The sequence below is a fragment of the Haliaeetus albicilla genome, chromosome 10 (assembly GCF_947461875.1).
Source record: "Haliaeetus albicilla chromosome 10, bHalAlb1.1, whole genome shotgun sequence".
NCBI lineage: Eukaryota > Metazoa > Chordata > Aves > Accipitriformes > Accipitridae > Haliaeetus > Haliaeetus albicilla.
In genome coordinates, this window is record NC_091492.1 from 38,231,796 (window position 1) to 38,252,330 (window position 20,535).

The following is a 20,535-nucleotide window of genomic DNA, read 5'->3' on the forward strand; positions in this document are numbered from 1 at the left end:
AAACATTACTTCACTTAAGTTCAGAGTATTCCTGAGATAGTTGTATGTACTTCACAAAAAGAACTGAAGCATGTGGAAAGTGCTCTCCAGAGAAACTAAACATAAGTTGCAGTGCTAAATACTGAACTCTTCTCTCCCACTCTCTCTGGCTGGAAGTAGATAAATGATAGTGTGAAGTGAAACAGTGATCTTGGTCCACGTAAAATTGGAGGAGTACTAGGGTTCAGCAGACTGTTTACATTCCTTTTGAAGCTCCAAACCTGTGCAGGAGGAGTGGCTGCCAGTCACAGTGCACTTAAATATGAAGTTATTATAGCTTGTATATTCAAGTCCTGTGTGAGCTTGAAAGATGGAGAATAGCTGCAGTAAAAGAAAGATATCCAGGTCTTGATGTGGTAGTAGTCAAGCTGAGAATGAACTCAGGTCTTACTCTTCATTTAGTGCCATTTAATGCAATTGAGTGGTTGTTTTTAGATGTGAATTCAGTAGCTATGAGTCTTTACAAATTCATAAAGAACTTGCATCTTGCTCATTCTTCCCACAGACAATATCATAGTTAAGTCCCATGGCAAGGGAGGTAAGATAAGGACTTAGATTTTTATCTGTCTCATCGCTGACCAGCTGCATCAGTACAAACTCTGCCAGCCCTGCTATAGTGAAGTACTAGTATGCACTACTTAAGCTACTGTGATTTAATCAGGTTCTTAACTCCAATGCTTCTGTTGGAGTAGTGATTTTTAAACTATTTACCAGATTGAACTCTTTCAAGGGGATTGTAGAGTTTACAATGGAAATGCTGTAAAAGACTAAATATACTGGTACATGGACTGGAAGCAATACTGCTGGAATTCAGTGTACAGAGTGTTCTTGATCTAAAATTAAACTTTTCTTTTACTTAGTCATTGGTTTGCTCTTAAGAGCTTGGCTTTGTCCCCTTTTGAGCTTTTGTCAGTTTTCACTAGCAAAAATCTCTGCCTGCAGAGAAAACTGAGACGAAGTCTCAGGTTCCTAGGTTAGGGACTTTGTCCCTTAGATGGATAGACACAGGGATCTGTAGACAGAGTTCTGCTCTCAGTTGAATAACTAATACAGGCTCTTGAGCACAGCCAACTAATGTGAAAAGTTGTGTGCATGATGCGCTCTTGATGTGGAAGTTTTATGTGTCTTGGTGCAGCACTGAGAAGCTGAGGTATCCTAGCTTTATAAAGGATGTAGATTTACTTCTTGTCATTTTCTGGACAAAAACACTTTCTACTTGGATAGTCTGAGATGTCTTGTTAAGAATTACTGTCTGTTGTGCAATAGGCATGACTGAGCCGAAGTGTAATGGCTTTCATGAGTTTGCTTTGGCTAGACGTGGACTTAAAAGCACTCAGGATATTTGCAAGCTGTAAATGACTTCTTGGAGTTGTATTCGAAAGGTAGGGCTAAATATCATGACTTGATTCAGCTATTTAGTGTTGAAGAGACCATATTTGCTCACTGGATTGCAAAGTGCCTTACATGTGGTAGGGAGACTCATTCCATAGATGATCTAATCCTCATCACAGACATACAGGAACAGATTTTTGTGTAGGAAGTAACTGTCACTTAAGATGAAAGCCTTAACTGCAACTGCAACTAAAACCTGTGAGCCAGTGGTCTTGCATGTTTCAGTTCCTCTATACTTCCTTGATGTCCCTCACCTGTCAAGATGGGAACTACAGCAGGGGATGAGGGAGGGTGGACAACAGAGATGTCCAACAACTATATGCAGATCCTTATTGAGCATGATTATAACTTTTTATAGTCACATGAGTAAAAGAGTTCTGAGAAACTGTATTACTGTGTTCTTGGTTTGTATTGTGCTTAAAATGATATGTGCTTACAGAGCTTTTAGCAGGCAGTTAATTGGATACCTATAGCTTCTGCCCAAGCCTTACTCTTTTCTAATGGGCTTAAAAACCAATATTTGGTCACCTCTAAAAAGCATTTCCACTAGAGCTGTGGGGCGTAAAGCTGAAATGGGGTATTTACTGAGCCCTGGAGAGATCTTAAATTCAGAATTCTTCTGACTCCAGCATTTAACTGATTGTAGGTCCCAAGTATTGGAGTGTCAGTATTAAAGAGACAGTAAGTTGGGCTTAAGTATTTCCTATTAGAGAAATGGACTTAGTTTGAAGACTGATAGTATCTGAGTTGGTCTGCGCTGGTGTAGTTTGGATCACTACACTCCACAGAAAGAGAAAGGCTAGATTATTTACTAGAACTCTTGTGTAAAAATTTTTCAACTCCATTTCTTAGCAAATGGTACCATGCTAGTAAAGTAGAATTGGGAAAGACTAAATCTCAGATTAATAGTTGTAATTCATCCTAAGTGTGGGACTTGTGTATCTTCATTCAGGTTGAGAATCAAATAATACATCTTGGGTTAATCTTTACCATGTCATAAGTTCTCAGTATCTGTAAGATGCCTAAAAGTAAGTTTGGTATCTAATCCAGCCTTGCAGTAATATGAGATACATCTGAAGAAAAAAAAAAAATCTTTATCTGGTTTGTTCAGCCTGATAGTGAAGGTAGTTCTACACTGCACATATAGATAATGGGCATTAGGGCATGAAAGGGTAGGAGAGGCATTAGGCTGTTACTTGTAGAACAGAATGTTATCCTTTCCTCTACAGCAGGGCTTACAGTAACCTACATGGGGGTGCTTGGTAGGGTTTAACTGGTTTACCCAAAAATAGTATGGGGTGAAATCGTGGGAGGAGGCTACCTCCATAGTAAATGTCTCTGGAATGACCTTGTAATATTGAATCCTTTTCAGAAGAAGGCAACCTTAGTTTGAAAGTACTGCTTGTCTAAGGAATATAATAAAAAATGAAAATTTAGTAGCAATTGAGAGGTCTGATGTTCACTCCTTTATGAAAATAAACTGCAAAATCTCTAGTTTGTGTACACAAACTTCAGAAATGACCTGTAGCACTTTCACCTGAGGCCTTTTAAGATATATAGCTAAATGCTTGCTACCTCCTGTAATAAAGTTTTCTTAATTCTGTGTTTGAGGAAGATGGGAAGGTGCTTTAGAACAACATAGTTCAGATTGTCTTGGCAGGTTTGTCCCATCCAGGATAGAAGCAATGCTGGCTGATGTCCCTTTGTTTGATGGTAAAGGGATTCTGCTCATTCTTTTGTATAGTCATAAGGAATATGCCTCTTAACACTGCTTCCATGTTATAGGAGCACATAGGATCTGGTGAGGATACTTATCACTCCCCTTATGGCAGGAACAGTCTTTGGTGTTTTCAGACTGCTAAAATGTGAAGCGTTGTCATCATTCACTCAGGCTTGCAGCATTCATATGACCATCCTTTAGGAAGTACTGACATTTTGCCTTTAAAAGATGTGACTGACTTCCCTAATAAGGATGGCAGTGATACTCATGCATAATTTAGTATTACATTTTCTGAAAGCTTTGCTAGATTTTGTAATAGTTAAAACGGGAAATCTTAATACCAGGACTTGATGTAAAATCTTACCTAGCTTAGTGGAGATACCCGAAGCATTATCCTTCAACATTGACCAGATTTTGGAGTGAATAACCTTGGGCTTAAAGCTGAACTTTAAGTAGGCTAATGCCTCAAGATTCTCACCATGCAGAAAGAGTGGCCAGGGGCTGTCTCTTGAAGAGTAGGTCAAGCTGAAGCACAGTAATTTAGAAGAGACCTTGAAGAGGCTGTGTTTCTACTTCAGTACTCTGGAAATACATCCGAGTTTGGGTTAATTAAATCAAGTGAGGAACCTGGCTATGCTGCAATTAAATCTCTTAACCACTCTTGTGACACTTAACTTAGTCTCTTGGAATGGACTGTACTGTATTGCTAGATGGACTCAGATCATGCTCAACATTAAAGTGCTCAAATGTCTACTACCTGAACATATAATTTGTCACAATAAGTGGATATTGTCTGGTCTAGAGCATGTGACTAAGAACAGTGGAATTGTTCTTAGTCCATCATTTAGTCCTCTGTTGTTCAAGGTCACAGAAGTTGATGGAGCTACGACTTGCATGTTTATTTGGTACTAAAAATTTCTGCATTATATATGAAAAGTACATGAGTTGTCTTGATATGGAAACTTCTTTCCTTATTGACACAGAAGCCTGTAATAGCTGCAAGTCCAGTGGACTTGTTTTCAAAACTCTAGTTGCAAGCAGCTTCTGATGTTCTTGTGCCTAAACTTTGATTCTCTTCTGGAACAAATGGTACCTACTGAAGTGTACTACTTTGTATTGAAGTATTTACCTGTGAAGTGAGGTGTTGGCTGAATGTGTCAATTTTGCTGAGACACTTGCGGGAGGGAGTAAATGTCTCTTTACACATGTGTACATTTGGCTTGTATTGCATTACTGAAATTTGAGTACCTTGAGATTAGCAGTTACTGAGCTGAATAGCTCTTCATTAGTAAGCAGAACAGAAAACAAACACTTCCTGAGGCATTCTTGGGCACAGACCTTACCACACTTCTAGGTATCTCCATTACATACCCAATTTATGATTTAGTGAGTAGCTTTACAGAAGCTGTAACAAGCCATGATCAGCCAGATCAAAACACAGTAAAACAGTGTTTGTGACACCACCATGGGACTTATTGCCCAAAGGGTTTAGTCTATTGTATGAAGGTCTGGGTGGTATGTATCAAAGGAGTCTAATGACTTGGTGATGCTGGTGGTAGTTTCTATTCTGTCTCCTTGAGGGCAGTCATTTTTCACTTGCAGTGCACTGAAAAGCAGTATAGGTTAATCCCTTAAGAAGCTTCAGTGAAGCTGATACAGTTCTTCTGCTTGAAAAGCGTTGCTTTGGGGCATAAAGCAGGTGCTCAGGCTTGTCACAGTTACTGTTATATAAAATGCAGCTTGCATACATACCAAGCTGAGGTGTGCTACATAGGTGAATCTGATTTACTGCAGACCAGTTGAAACAGTGATACTCATTCACTGCCACCTGCTCCTGTTAACCTGAAATTGTAAGTGAATGGAAACAAAGTTTACACAAAAGGATGAAAATGGGAAATAGCCATCTTCTAGGGCAGTCTATTCAGTGGCACAAAATGACTCTAAGTTACATTAAGAGTAACTGCTTTGTACCTACTGCCACATGATTGAGCACAAGCTATGTTTTGAGAGTTGGATGTAAGGCTGGAGGGGGCCTGCATTGAAATCTCTGCCCTTGTTGTTGAGCCAGGTGGGATGACATCTTGGGCAAGGAGAGATGGAATGACTGATTATTTTAACACAACTTTCTTACCTTTCACTGGTAAGAATTAGAGTCTAAGAAGCAAGATGAACAATTGCACTTGTAAAAATAGGCCATTTGAGACCTGCTATGTGGACTTCATTCCTTAATGTTGCTAGGAATAGGTTGCATAAGGGTAATTGGTTCTTTCCATAAGGCCCAGTGATGCTGTATGTTGTAGTTCTGCCACTTAATAAGTTTCTAATATCAAATTTACCAGCCTTGCTTAATCTGGAATCATGATGCTACGGATAGTATACAGCCTATCACATTACTAGACCCAAGTTATGCAATAAATGCTTATGTTAAAACTCCTTTTAGTTTGCATCAATAACACAACTTTGGGATGTCTTTAGGACTTGAATACTGAGAATTGTGTAGTCCTTTACCTATGCAACAAAGAGAATCAGAAGATAAATTGTAGTTCCATAATATACACTCTTGTCAGAGAAATATACTAGTCTTGCATTTCCTTCTGGAGGAGACTTTAGACATAGGCTTGAGTTAGACCTTCAACATGGGAAGGGTAATAAAGCACTCTCTTCCATCTTTCTAGCTCCAAAATTTGGGCATTAACCCAGCAAACATTGGATTCAGTACCCTAACAATGGAATCTGACAAGTTCATCTGCATCAGGGAGAAAGTGGGAGAGCAGGCACAAGTAGTGATAATTGACATGAGTGATCCAACAACACCCATCAGACGCCCAATTTCTGCCGAAAGTGCCATCATGAATCCAGCCTCTAAAGTAATTGCGCTAAAAGGTGAGTAACCCTTTATTATTGCAGTATGAAACATACTGTTTAGCTGTATTACTGCTTACATATGCTCTTAAGCTTAAGATTTATGTAAACTTTCTAAGAATGTATATGAGGATGAGAATTCTTGCCTGAACTTGCATGCTGTAGTTTTGGCAGTAGATTTTTCAGTAATCTTTGGATGGTTTGCCTCCAAGTAGGTATGAGATGCTTGGGCTGGGCACTGCAGCCTCCTATCCTCACTGAGGACCAGGTCAACATATGGTATACCTTCCCTTTAAACAGGTGTTGTAAACACAATGTTCATTTGTAAAGATGAATAGGGGTGCAAAGCCATTCTTGGTCTCTGCTCTGTCCTGGCCCTTTCTTGTAGCTCTGAAGAGCTTACTAGATAACAACAAAATGTCATAAGGATGGCCAGTAACTGTGGAAGTCTGAATGTACAAGCATGTTAAGTTTAGTAATAATGAGATCCTGCAGACAGACCTCTGCTTTCCAGTAACTGTGATGTTGATGCTGCCTTTAAGTAGTACTCTGAGCTCGAAGAAATAATTGTTAATACATCTCTGGCTCTTTTCTTAAATGACCAGCTTCTGGTATTTAATCTCAATAACTGTTACTGACTATGTACTTTTCTTCCTGCATCTTATCTAAACAGATGGTGAGTGAACTTTGTCGTGACATTTCATGTTCAGTAGTACAGAATGGTCTAATCTCATAAAAAGTACTGAACTTTAAGGTAGCCATTTGACAGTTCACTTCATAGCCAGGTGGGGGATCTTAATCCTCAACTGGTATTATAGTGAAAATGTTCTCCATTGGCTTGTTGCTAACCATTTGGCTGCTTTGACTATTGACTGTACCAAGTGAAGGAGAAGAGTGTGCTCTCAATGTTTGTGTGTGTGTGTGTGTGTATATGATGAAAGTACAGTTGATAGACAAAACCAAGTTGCAATATTTTTATGAGAGACCTCTGCTAGCATGTCCTGTGTGCTATTCATTTCTGCCTGAGTGTGTTTTTTATTGTGAAAAATCATGGTGAAATTACTTAGGGGTCCAAGAAATAACTGGCCTCAGAACTGGCACAAACCCTGTAACTTCTTGTCTTTGATCTCAAGCTTATACTGACATTAGGGAAAAACTAATATGTTTGATTTGCTGAATCTGTGATTCAGCTAAGATGCTTATACATCTTGCAAAGGACTGCCTTACCTGGGGTGTGGGTAATGGTAACAATGCAAAAATAATCTCAGATCTGTTGAGTTCACTGTCCTTAATCTTGGACCCCTTTAAACAAACCATATTGGCAAGGAAAGTGCCTTCTCTACGCTAGCAGAGCTTCATCTACCTCTTATCATCTGGTTTTAAAACTAACTTACTAACTAAATGGCTTATCAACTTCAAAGAACACAGCTTTAGTCTTGCCAGTGTTAAGACTTGCTCAAAAGGAGTATTGTTCTGTCTGTGCAGAAGGTTGAGTGAATGATGTCACATTGACATGTGAAGTTGTGTTGTTAGGTATTGCAAACTTAATGATCTCTTCTATCAATAATCTAATGACCAAAGGGTTGGGTAGAAAAGAGGATGAACAGAGCTACCTAACCAATGTGGTGTTACCCATGATAACCAGCAGAACTGCAGTGAGCTGCACTGAAGACATGGTTTAAGTCAGGCACTCCAGACTTTCCCTGTTGATTGGCTGAGGCTTCAGTAGTCAAAACTGTTGCATATTGTGACTCTGTGCCATGATTGGAAGTTGCTCATAATCTGAGGATTATTGAGCAATAAACATACAAACCCACCCTCTGAAAAAGAAATGAAATGGTTATTGATTTAAACTGAAATACAGTATGCACAATTTCATTTCTGGATTGCATGTGGCATTCTCCTGGTGTACCAAGATTTATGCTTTGTCCTTGTGTTCATGATTCTCTTGCTTTGCTCTGTAGTGAGGGTACTCCCCAGTTGGTGCAAGTGGAGAATGCAGCACTCAGGAGTGCTTCCATTCTTTGTGGAATGGAGAAACTTCATGCTCCAGTGAACTGAAATGTAAATTCTAGTGCCAGTGTTCAAAAAACAAAGGTGCTTACTTGACTACACCTGTAGAGAATAGTACAAGTAGACTGATCAGACTGGTAGCTTGATCAGAAAAACTTACGTAAGAGTCTGGCTTTTTGTCTCAGATTTTGGCCTAAAAGTGTTTAAGTAGACATAAGACTCAAACTCACACTTGCCCTCACTATGAATTTATAGCAGGTTCTGCTCTCTCTTAATCCAAATACTGATTTTTTTTTTGTAGTTTAATTACAGTTTAGAGTTCTGAAGTTTGAATTTATGTTGCCACACTTAAGAAATTGTATTGCTGTGGCTCCTGTGGTCCCCAGCATGTAGAGCTAGCTGTCTGATGAAGCTTCTAAAGCCATTTCCAACTGTAACACAGGAGTCAAATTTAGTCTAGAAAATAGACCAGCATGAGCTTTTAGCTTGTTCCAGTAGCTTATTGGTTTCTTCTATGTTCTTAAAACTAGGAAGGACATCCTGCTTCCTTTTCAGGAAGACCTGACTTAGAGTAGTTTCTGCATTCACATACTGGTATTCCTGTTTAGGTGGAGACTTTCCAGAACTACTTGTCTGCCTTCTGCCTGTGAGGCTGCACACTGTGGAAGTTCCAAAATCAAGCCCTTGATAGCATCAGTCCACTGCTGGACAAATTGCTGTCCAATACAGTAAATACGCTGTTTCTAACTATCAGTTTACAGCTGGTGTTAGGCCTGGGCTTATTGCATTTATATAATATGGTAACTGCATGTGCAGAGCAAGGTGGTCAGAAACAGGCTGCTTTTGGTCCCAGGAAAGCTAGCAAGCTGTCCTGGGAACTAGTTCATCAGGTTAACACTTCTTCATGCAGTTAATCCAGGGAGCATAAATGCTGCATGTGGTAGCTGTCAAGTCTTGTGTTGTCTCTTGACACTGCATTAAACTAATATGATCAATTCACTGGATAAATTATGCTAAAATGTTATAGAGAAGTCTGAGATGCATATTAACTTGGGGTTAGTATCTCTTGAAAATGATTCCTCAGTGGCCAGCAGCCTTCATCTATCAAAACTTCCCAGTAGAAGGAACATCTACCAGTTTGATAGTCAGAAGTGTTACTAGCAGGGAAAACATTTCTGAAATGTGGATAGAAATAATGGCATTACAAGCCAATACTCTAGCAGTCTGAGTGGGTGTCTTGTGAACGGAAAACAATATTCCTAGAGCTGAGTCGTCTCATCTGCAGTGAAGTAAAACATCACTTTGACTTTCTGAAGGGAACGGAGTCCCTTATTCTTTATAGGTTGGTTCAATGAAATTAGCTTTAGGTATACCCTTACTAGCTGCTTCTGCTAATTAAAAGGAATACTGAAGTCAAGCTTAAACCTGCAATATAGTTACCTAAATTATGAAGCAGTAACCTTACCTGGAACTAAAACTCCAAACTTTTCTATAATCTTTCTAAACTTTTGACTCTCTTCTTCAATAGGCACTTGTATTACTGTTGTACAGAGCCCATCTATCTCCTAGTTAAGCGCAGAGGTCATTCAGCAGAAAAATAAAATGGAAGCTGTGGTCTTGGGCTATCTCAAGAGCTGTTGCAAGTCTTGTGCTGTTGGACTTGGTCCAGGTCATCTACAGCAGCTACTGAATTGACACAAACTGGAGCCATTCTTTATTAATTGTACTGAATGGCATCTACTAGACACCCATAATTTGATATACCAGTTCTGCTACCTAAACCAGAGTTTACACAAGCTCTGTAGTTTAGACTGTCTTTTAACTACAGCTTATAGTTAATTAAAATGTCTATGCTTGTCAGTTGTTGGAATGTCCATGTAAGTGTCCATGAGAAGTAGACTTTTTTGCTTCAGGGATGGTAGAGGTGTTGGAGGTGGGGAGGGGAGTCCATTTGATAAGAGTCAAATATCAAAGGAGGCTCAGATGTGACAGGACACTAACCCTGTCTGTAACATTACTGGAATAGTGGGTTAAACAGGGTGCTTGTAAACAGGTGGACTACAAGATGGCCATTGTGGTAATGTCTGTGATGTTTCTTGGGTTTTGTCATACTAGCTGGGAAAACACTTCAGATCTTTAACATTGAGATGAAAAGTAAAATGAAAGCCCACACGATGGCAGAGGAAGTGATCTTCTGGAAATGGATATCTGTGAATACAGTTGCCTTGGTGACAGAGACAGCAGTCTACCACTGGAGCATGGAGGGAGAATCGCAACCCCAAAAGATGTTTGACAGGCATGCTAGTCTTGCGGGCTGCCAAATCATCAATTACAGAACAGATGAACACCAAAAATGGCTGCTGCTGATAGGAATTTCAGCACAGGTAAGTTAGCTGGAAACAGCATGCTATGAAAACAATCAGGAGAGCCCTGTCCCCACTTCACTTAATAGCTGCTATAGTTTCTTAACTTTGGTTTCTGTAGATCGAAATTTCAAGGATATCTTTTGTGTAGGAATAACCTGACCTGTAGTGCGATTAAAGTGTTGGAGGAGGGGATGAGAGGCATTTGCTGCTTTTTAGTTTACTGTCCCAAAGGTCTTGCTATAAACATCTGAAATCTTATCTCTAAAAGCTGACCTTTCTTTTTTCTAGCAAAATCGTGTGGTTGGTGCAATGCAGCTGTACTCAGTTGATAGAAAAGTCTCCCAACCTATAGAGGGCCATGCAGCAGCTTTTGCAGAATTCAAAATAGAGGGAAATGCCAAACCTTCTACCCTCTTCTGTTTTGCTGTGAGGAGTCCTGCAGGGGGCAAGGTAAAGTCTGTAAGCTGTTTTACTGTTCTGCTGTAACAGAACTCTACTAATAGAACTTCAGTGATCACACAGTTTAGTGTATGCTTTCTGAAGAACATCTGGGGAACCATGTGTGCAGCATGTTTGGTCAGTGTCAAAATGCTTTCTTTCAATAGGGTAGAAACTGCAAAAAGTCTTAAGTTGCTTGGGTGAAACTTAGACATAAGAGCAGATGTAGATGCATAAGAGCAAATATAGATGCATTTAAGAACTGAGCTCAGGGTGTTAAAGCATCAATTTATGCCCACATGGGGTTTTTTGTGTGTATAAAGTTAAGTCGAATTGAGTACAGAAAGGCTAGATAAGCCTTAGTGCTGTAGGTAGATTGTTTGCATCAAAGTGATAGTGGAATTTAGTAGCAGTTGAATGCTACAACTGCTGAGCAGTCTGTAAAGAGCCGAGGAGACACTAAAATATCTTCAGCACTCTAGACTTGTCCTGCAAAATTGTTGATGAATTGACAATTCTCACTCAAAACATCTTGAACAAGTAGTCTTGAATAAAAATAGTCTGCTTTCATAGAAAGCATGAGTTTCTTTCTCTTTTTGATCTTTTTCCCACTTTTTAAGTTCCAGAAAACTTGTCCCTCTGATAAATATCTGGAGCACAGCTCCCCAGGCTGTGCTGGTTCTGGATTGGGCAGATATTCATTAGTCAAGTGTGGTAGATGACTTCAGTAGCATATCTGAAAAGAGGAATTTCTTTCATGTGGCTGTACTTGCAGGCAATCTTGTGACATGTACTCTTTTCTTCCTAGCTACACATAATTGAAGTAGGTCAGCCAGCTACTGGAAATCAGCCATTTGTTAAGAAAGCTGTTGATGTGTTTTTCCCACCTGAGGCACAGACAGACTTTCCTGTGGCAATGCAGGTAAATGTTTGACCCTCAAAAAATCAACTTTACAGCCTGGCAAGTAGCTGCCATCTCTGTTGTAAAGAATGCTTTCTATTAGTGCTTTGCTGTCATTCTTCCTAGTTCTGGGAAGGGTGTTAATAGATTTGTGGGAGGTAGACTGGACATTAAAACAGTAACTCAAACACAAATATATAGGTTGCTCCAGTATTTGTCCAGATATGTCAACTTGAGGCTGTATTTAGGGAAGAAAAAAAACCTCAACCAAAAAAAAACCCAAACAAAAAAAACCCACAACAGAAAAACACCAAACAAAGCCCCAGCAAAACCCCTACTAACCCACCACCCCACCCCCAACAACAACAAAAAATCAGACCCCCAAAAAAACCCTCGATAGCGTCTTCTGGTAGAATGTCTCTAACTTTGCTTTGGCTATTGAACTTCCTACTAATGTTCAAAGTTCTAGATAAGAATGGTGCTTGAAGTAGCTTCATATGAAAGTGGCATTTCATCTACAGTAGATGTCACTGAGACAAGTGGAGTAGGGAGTCCTGTATCAGCATACTTCCTGTAGTAGCAGCACAGAAGAAGCAATTTGGGACATTAATGGGAGGTTCTTTAGGAAAGAACATAGCTGGTTGCCTTGACAGACCAAACTTCACTTAGCGTGTCTGCAGGACTGGAAATTGTGTAATAAAAGCAAACTATCTCAGAGCATGCAACTGCTGACCAGTCTAATAGACCAGCTTCATAAATGAACCAGGAGATGCCTTAAACTAAGGTAAACAAAGGAAGCTGTCTACATGGCAGGATTCATGTGGCTCTGTACTTCAGCTTGAGGTGTAATTAACAAAACATCTGAAGACTTGTTTCAGAGTGAAAGTACTTTGAAGACCATTTTGGCTTGAAAGCCTTCCCAGTTTAAGTGACTTGACAGGTAAACTGGAGTACTCAGTAGCTGAGCTTGGTTTAGGTTCTGCTGGTACTTTGGGTAGGTCTTGTTGGAAGAGAGTGGGACTATCTCATTAATATTTCTGAACAGAAACTTGTACTGACATATCTAAACCAGAATGCTGATTATACCCAAACCTTCTTCCTCAGCCTGGCTCATTAGGATGAGGAGTATGTCCTTTGCTGCAGATGAATTTTAATTTCCCTTCAACCTCTCTATTCAGTGGAGCTATGGCTGCAAATGGCCAGCAATGCTGTTCATTGCTTTGAGTCTGTAAGGAAGAAGCCCGAAGCTATATTTGTTCTTAGTGTCAGTGCAAAGGCATGTCACTGCAGTACTGTCTTGTGACTAGGCTAAAGGCAGCTGTCTTAACTGTTATAGTCTTAGTCTTGACTAATAAAAACTCATCTTTTGGCAGATTGGAATTAAGCATGGTGTTATCTACCTGATCACAAAGTATGGATATATTCACATGTATGACTTGGAGTCTGGAGTGTGCATCTACATGAACCGTATTAGTGCTGATACTATCTTTGTCACAGCTCCTCATGAACCTACCTCAGGCATTATTGGTGTGAATAAAAAAGGACAGGTAACAAATCCAGCACTCTGATTTTGAGCCTTCTAATGCTCAGATGGAATGTAACAAACCTAATGAGTGACTTGATGCAACAAATGTCATGGAGGGAAGCAAGTAACTATTTGATTAGTCAGTTTTTAACCTCTCCTAGTACAGAACTGCTTGGGGAGGAACTTGGGTTTTTTAATAATCTAGTACTTCACTGATAGCCATTTTGGTTGCTATATTTCATAGTAGTTGTGGAAAGGACAGCACTCCTCAATATGCCTTTTGTCCTTTCCAGGTGCTTTCTGTATGTGTTGAGGAAGACAACATAGTGAACTATGCTACGAATGTTCTCCAGAATCCTGACTTGGGCCTGCGTATGGCTATACGTAGTAATCTAGCTGGGGCAGAGGAATTATTTGCTAGAAAGTTCAACACACTGTTTGCTCAAGGAAGCTATGCAGATGCTGCTAAAGTAGCTGCATCTGCACCAAAGGTAAATAACTCCAAAGGTACAGCTTAAAAATCATGGGGATTTGCCTTAGCTTAGTGGACTTGCTTAGCTCACTTGCATTTCAGTACTTGACATTCAAAAACTGAAGTGCTACGATACTAGCCTTAGTTCTCTGCAGTTTGGTGGTTGTACTGACTAATATTCTCCTGTATCTCATAAAGGAGCATCTGCTATACTTTTCCAACCATAGACTGGACTTGCTGCGGCCACTGACTTCTTGCTAGAATGTCACTGGTTTGGTGAAGATCTCCACCTTGAAGGCTTAAGAGTAGATGCTTCAGTGTAGAGCTTAACACCTGTTTTTTGACTAATACTATTCAGCCTTCAGTAATTAAACATTTCTTCTCTCTATCTTGTGCCTCTTCAGGGAATTCTACGTACCAGTGATACAATCAGAAAGTTCCAGAGTGTACCAGCTCAGCCTGGGCAGGCCTCTCCCCTGCTCCAGTACTTTGGAATATTGCTTGACCAGGGACAGCTGAACAAGTTTGAGTCTCTGGAGCTCTGTCGCCCTGTCCTACAGCAGGGCCGCAAGCAGCTTCTGGAAAAGTGGCTGAAGGAAGACAAGGTAGGCTCACTCAATCATGACACTAGCTTAATGCTGTTGTCTTGTAACAATTGAGTGTGAACAACATTTTTGTTGATACTACATCTCTGAATTCTTCTGCTTGACAAAATACCCCTTCTGACTTCAGCTGGAGTGCTCAGAGGAGCTGGGAGACTTGGTGAAGACAGCTGACCCAACCCTTGCACTCAGTGTCTATCTTCGTGCTAATGTGCCAAACAAAGTGATTCAGTGCTTTGCTGAAACCGGTCAATTCCAGAAAATAGTGCTGTATGCTAAAAAGGTAAAGTTGTTTACCACAAACTACTAGACTCCATCTTATGTGGTTGAGAATGTGTACATTCTCAAGCTATCTTCCATGAGATAAGTTTGATTCCTGTAACTTAAAGCTGATAACTAGGTAAGATTGAGAAACAATGTTTTCTTCATTGTCATAGTGCAAATCATAGTGTATGACTAAGGTCTGAGCAGTCTGCAAAAAAATTAAATTCAGAACACCCAGAATTTTATGAACTATCAAATTAATGGACTGGCTCAAGGTTGTTCTAGAGAATAAAGATAAGATTTTTTTTTTCCTAAGATCATAAGACTTTTTTTGGATGGATTACAAAACAATTTGCCTCATGTCCACTTTTAAGTTTAGGACCTTATTTGATAGATAGTGCCTTAAGACTGTTGAAAGATTTGTTCCTAGCAGTTTTCTTACCTAGCGAGAGAAATGCCCTGGCACAAGTTCAGTTACTAAGTAGGTGAATAGTGAATTTCTGTGTCAACAGACAAGCAATGCTTCTGTCTGAGAATTCCTGGAAGATGGGGGATGGGCGTGGCAACCTCACAGTAGTTCATACTAAAGAATGTGAAGGCTTAAAAAATGTGTAAAGCTTCCCAGACATTGCATGGATGTTTCTGAAATCTCTAGGTTGGCTATACCCCAGACTGGATCTTCTTACTGAGAAGTGTGATGAGAGTCAGTCCAGAGCAAGGCCTGCAGTTCTCTCAGATGCTGGTACAGGATGAGGAGCCACTGGCTAACATTAACCAGGTGATGCCTACAACAAGAGTACTGGTCTCTTTCTAGACAGAGGTAATAGCATAGTACCATTTTGGTGACTGGTAAGGCCAGTTCAGGTCTCTAGTTGACTTGACTAGAATAGTTTAGTCATGTTAACCAAGTTTGGTTACCATTAAGTCTTGAGGCAGGTGTGCTCTCAAGTTCTTGTGGAAGCTTTCTGGCTTATTACTGTAATATTGATAATGAATCTGCCCCAGTCTTAGTCTAAGCAAGTGTTGCTGTCCTACTGTTGGTGTTAATGGAGCATACACTAACTCTTCCCATGCAGAGAATTTACAGGAAGGCAAACAAAGTCAAGTGCTGGCTGCCAGTGGCCATTTCCGGTTAAATGGACAGAGAAATAAGGCAACAATTTACATTAATAAATAATTGAAGTTACTTAGAAAAAGTCTTGTCTTTTCTTGTAGCAACTACTTCAACAAGAGAGAAGGGATGGGATTTGCATGCTGTGTTAAGATTAGAGTGGGTGGCAAAATCTGGCACAATAGCTTAAAGTAATGTGCTGCTTACATTCTAGAGAAAAAGAAAACAGTGTGAAACTTGTCTCTATTACTATGGTAGCAATCCTGTGACAACAAAGGGAATACAGCATGCTAGGTACTGTGATGAGCTGCCTTTCTAGCCAGGCCACTAGTATATACAGATAAATGTGTATGTATGTATATAGACCCCCTTCTCTAACTTGACCGATCTCAACAGATTGTGGATGTGTTCATGGAGAACAGTCTTATTCAGCAGTGCACGTCCTTTCTGCTGGATGCCCTGAAAAATAACCGCCCTGCAGAAGGCCACCTTCAGACTCGTCTCCTGGAAATGAATTTGATTCATGCCCCGCAGGTAAGATCTCTTAACCTAGTTCCTCCAAAAAGTGAAGGAGACAGTGGTAGGCTTGCACAAGAATATGATGTCTGATACTGATAGCCATAAGTAGTTAAGCAACATCAGAGACTAATAATGAGTCAGTGCTGTGACTCTTCAATAACTTTCAGGCTGAGCTGTGGTGATTCTCTGACAGTCTGAATATGAAATGTAAACTCCTAGGTTGCAGATGCCATTCTTGGAAACCAAATGTTTACACACTATGATCGTGCTCATATTGCCCAGTTGTGTGAGAAGGCAGGCTTGCTCCAGCGAGCTTTGGAACACTACACGGATCTCTATGATATTAAACGTGCTGTTGTTCATACTCACCTCTTGAATCCTGAGGTAAGTCTGTCTTACAGAGTAAGAAAGTGGAAGCTTAAGTACATGAACACTCTTTAGCACTTTTTCAGCTGCTAAAAATCCCTGCAGCTGCTATGAGGTGGTTTGTAGGTAGCAAAGTAGCACATGCAGCTGTGATTCAAGAACACTTGTCTAGCTAATGATTAAACTGTAATCTATACTTTTGATGGCTTAAATCTGACCTCAGTTTCCCAGGTGGGCATTTCAAATCTTGCTTGCAAACTGCGTTTTGTAGTTGTAAAGATGGTGAATGTGTTTCTTCTTAAGTCTTTGGTCTTAGCACTTGGAAGACTTCTCTCTAGTAGCTGGGGTAGAAACTCTGTCCAGCTGCCACATTTTAGAAGTCAAATCCTGTACAAGTTACTGAGTAAAACTTCTATCTCTTTGCAGTGGCTTGTGAACTTCTTTGGCTCTCTCTCAGTTGAAGACTCTGTGGAGTGTTTGCGTGCCATGCTGTCAGCCAACATTAGGCAAAACCTACAACTCTGTGTACAAGTTGCTTCTAAATACCATGAGCAGCTTGGTACCCAGTCTCTTGTGGAGCTTTTTGAATCTTTCAAAAGCTATGAAGGTACAGTATTAGAGGGAAGCAGCTTACTTGGAAGCACTACTTGATTGAAGCTAATAATAAGAATTGTAGCTTTTATGGGAGAGGTACTTGTCACATAGCTGGACCTTAGAATGCATTTATCAAAGTGAGCCCTAGGGGTAGCTTTGTTCTAGATGGTTTCTTAACCCTCTTGAGTAAAGATCAGAAAGAAGGATGAAACCTGAAACAGGGGAAAAAAATCCTTCTGATTTTTTTTCCTGCAGTTGAATGAAAGCTACCTTCTCAGCAGGGTTGAACCAAGTCACAAGCTGAAGCCCATCAAAGTCTGCACTTGCTTCACTTACCTTTCTAACTATGTTAAAAACGTGACTCTTTCTAGGACTGTTCTATTTCTTGGGTTCCATTGTAAACTTCAGCCAGGATCCAGATGTTCACTTCAAGTACATCCAGGCAGCTTGCAAGACTGGTCAGATAAAGGAAGTGGAAAGAATCTGCCGTGAAAGTAACTGCTATAACCCAGAACGGGTGAAGAACTTTCTGAAGGTAAATATTCTGTCCAATGGATTGACCAGTCCTCTGTATGTTTTGCTTAGCAGCAGAACTATGGCCTTCTAATGGAGGGAAATACCAACTCAAGGTTTAGCTGGCATGGCTGCGAGTAGTCTACTGTGTAGCTGGAATAGGAATCTGATCCTATTCCAGGCATATAATAGGTCCTGTTTAGGCTACCTCTGGGAAAAAAAATCCCAACTTCACCATTCCTTTAAAATTAGCCTGTATGATATAATTTGTACCAGACTCAGGAGTATGTTGTCACCTACCAGTAGGTGAATCTAGGCTGGCAGAAGGAAAGACTATGCTGAAGTATTCAGAAGGAGCTTTATCAAGGGTATTGGCAAGACAAAGCTTGTTAAGCTGGAGTCAAGCTATACTACAATACTTCACGTGCTTTGTGTCTAGTAAAATGGGATTTTAATGCCACTTCATTTTGCACTGTTAAGTTCTTGGCCCAGCAACTGTCTTCTGAATTGATATGTGAATTGATAGTCAGTTTGAAGCTAGAGATGTTGGCACTTCATGAAGAGCTTAAACTTAACTCAACTGATAGACTGGCCACATGGTATTCATAGTGGGTAATTTCCTTTTGAAGTCAATTGTCTGCTTGGCAGTCTTAAATTTGTATGTATTGTGACTTCTAGTGCTAAGGGAACTTGGCCAGACTTTCCTGCTTTGAAAACACTTCAACAAATGGTGGTTGCTTACTTTTTTTTTGCACAAAATACAGGAGGCAAAGCTCACTGACCAGCTTCCTCTGATCATTGTCTGTGATCGATTTGACTTTGTTCATGACCTGGTGCTCTACTTATATCGCAATAATCTGCAGAAGTATATAGAGATCTATGTACAGAAGGTAAGGGGAATCCAGTTTCAAGCTCTTGCTCTTTCCTTCCTTAGAAGAAACTTAACCTTTCACTAGACTAATGCAGAATCTGCTATGTCTCTTTTATGCCTATACTTTTAGTGCAGAGGCTCTTCAATAAGCCTTTTGTCTATTATAAACCTATAAGTGTAGTTTTTCCTGGAATGTATAGAAAAATGTGTTAGTAACTTAAAATTCATTACTCTAAAGCATAGTTTAAATTGTTAACAAGAACTGCCCCGTGTGGAAGGCTGGGGTGGGTTACTAGTAATGCTAATAACTAATTTTAATGATGGTGGTTTATTCTAGGTGAATCCTAGCCGTATACCAGCGGTGGTTGGAGGGCTTCTTGATGTGGATTGTTCTGAAGATGTCATTAAGAACTTGATCATGGTGGTTAGAGGCCAGTTCTCAACAGATGAGCTGGTGGCTGAAGTGGAAAAAAGAAATCGGTAATGAAAATGCATCTGTAGACATGAGTGTTGGGTTTTCCTGACCGTGGTATACACTCAAATTGAATTGGGTGCGGTTTTGTTGAATGATACAATACTAATACTGTTTTATGTTTCTTTATAGAAAAGCAGCTTAGATTTGCTAGTCGGTCTCTTGATTACTTGGGCCATATAGGAATGCCTGACAGCACTACATGATGAGTAACATGGCTTTTGAACACTTCCTGTACAGCCAACCATAGGATGTGCCTTTGGAGTAAATCTGGATAAAACTGTCTTGACAGTCTTGTTGAAGGCACACAGCAGCTTGTGTAATTAGTTTGTAGGTACCTGTAAAATAAGCAAATGGTTTTAAATGTGAAGAGCCAGCTAATAGAACAGGAGTTGAAAGATTGCGAAACTAGTGGCATCTGCAACCGTACCTGATGTTAAACTGCAGATCTGGCCTCCACTCATTTAATACTCATTAAAAATAACTGGCTGGTCTCAGTCTGCTTTTAAGTCTGACCAGCAGACTAGCTTGAAGGGAAGGCAAGGTATTAAAGGGTAGCTGTCAAGCGTACCTCAATCTGACTTATAAACCTAAAATATTTGCTTCTTCAAAGGCTTAAGTTGCTGTTGCCGTGGCTTGAATCAAGGATTCATGAAGGCTGTGAAGAACCTGCGACTCATAATGCCTTGGCCAAAATCTACATTGACAGTAATAATAATCCAGAGCGGTTCCTTCGTGAGAATCCTTACTATGACAGCCGGGTAGTTGGCAAATACTGTGAAAAGAGGGACCCTCATCTGGCCTGTGTTGCTTATGAGAGGGGGCAGTGTGATCTGGAACTCATAAAGGTTAGCAAAACTGCATTTATAAACATGTTAAAGAACTACTTGCTGCCTGAAGTGGAAGCCTAGCTGGCTCTTTGTCTTAACACTTGTAGAATCTTGTCTTGCAGTCTCACTCAGGAGTTGAGGTAGGCAGGATTCTTCTATATGGAGACAGTAAGCTTCATGCTGATGAGAAGAACTCTTATGCTATATGTCCAAACTAAAATTATGTAACTCTGCAACTTTAGGGTAGCATTCATGTCTTTCATCTGCTGATTCTGCTCAAAATTAAACTCTTTATTGGGCCCAGTTAATGAATATGCCTACTGTTAAACCTTTGTTAATATGATTTTTTTTGAGCCTTGAGCACTTGATCAGCAGAAGGGACAGGCTCTCATCTAGCTTGACTCTACAGTAGGAAGAAAAGCTTTCCTGAAACTAGAATGGGGCTTGTAATTTTCCCTTATTGTTGTTGACCCTGAGAGTTGCTCCAATATGTAACTAGAAATGAGGAAAATAAATGTTGACAGTCAAACTGTAAGGACTTACTCCGATAGCATTCCTCTCCTATCTTAAGCGTGTTGATTCCTAGAACCTCCCTTGGAAGTTCAAGGGCAAGTGAAATTCCCAGGGTTCTTCAAACACATCCTAATTTCACACTGAACACCAGA

General features: G+C 40.1%; 1 protein-coding gene across 6 annotated transcripts in view; it reads left to right on the top strand.

The window, feature by feature from the left end:
• CLTCL1 (clathrin heavy chain like 1) overlaps positions 1 to 20,535 on the top strand; it is a 37,238-nt gene that overhangs the window by 2,740 nt on the left and 13,963 nt on the right. For all 6 annotated transcript variants that reach the window (XM_069795086.1, XM_069795083.1, XM_069795084.1 and 3 more), the window contains exons 2-17: positions 5,827 to 6,034; positions 10,142 to 10,410; positions 10,681 to 10,842; positions 11,639 to 11,752; positions 13,105 to 13,278; positions 13,550 to 13,747; positions 14,133 to 14,333; positions 14,461 to 14,613; positions 15,250 to 15,372; positions 16,102 to 16,239; positions 16,444 to 16,608; positions 17,017 to 17,197; positions 17,556 to 17,719; positions 18,462 to 18,587; positions 18,906 to 19,048; positions 19,654 to 19,888. In XM_069795086.1, the coding sequence (XP_069651187.1) occupies positions 5,827 to 6,034; positions 10,142 to 10,410; positions 10,681 to 10,842; positions 11,639 to 11,752; positions 13,105 to 13,278; positions 13,550 to 13,747; positions 14,133 to 14,333; positions 14,461 to 14,613; positions 15,250 to 15,372; positions 16,102 to 16,239; positions 16,444 to 16,608; positions 17,017 to 17,197; positions 17,556 to 17,719; positions 18,462 to 18,587; positions 18,906 to 19,048; positions 19,654 to 19,888 (2,754 nt within the window). The remainder of the gene's footprint in view (positions 1 to 5,826; positions 6,035 to 10,141; positions 10,411 to 10,680; positions 10,843 to 11,638; positions 11,753 to 13,104; positions 13,279 to 13,549; positions 13,748 to 14,132; positions 14,334 to 14,460; positions 14,614 to 15,249; positions 15,373 to 16,101; positions 16,240 to 16,443; positions 16,609 to 17,016; positions 17,198 to 17,555; positions 17,720 to 18,461; positions 18,588 to 18,905; positions 19,049 to 19,653; positions 19,889 to 20,535) is intronic.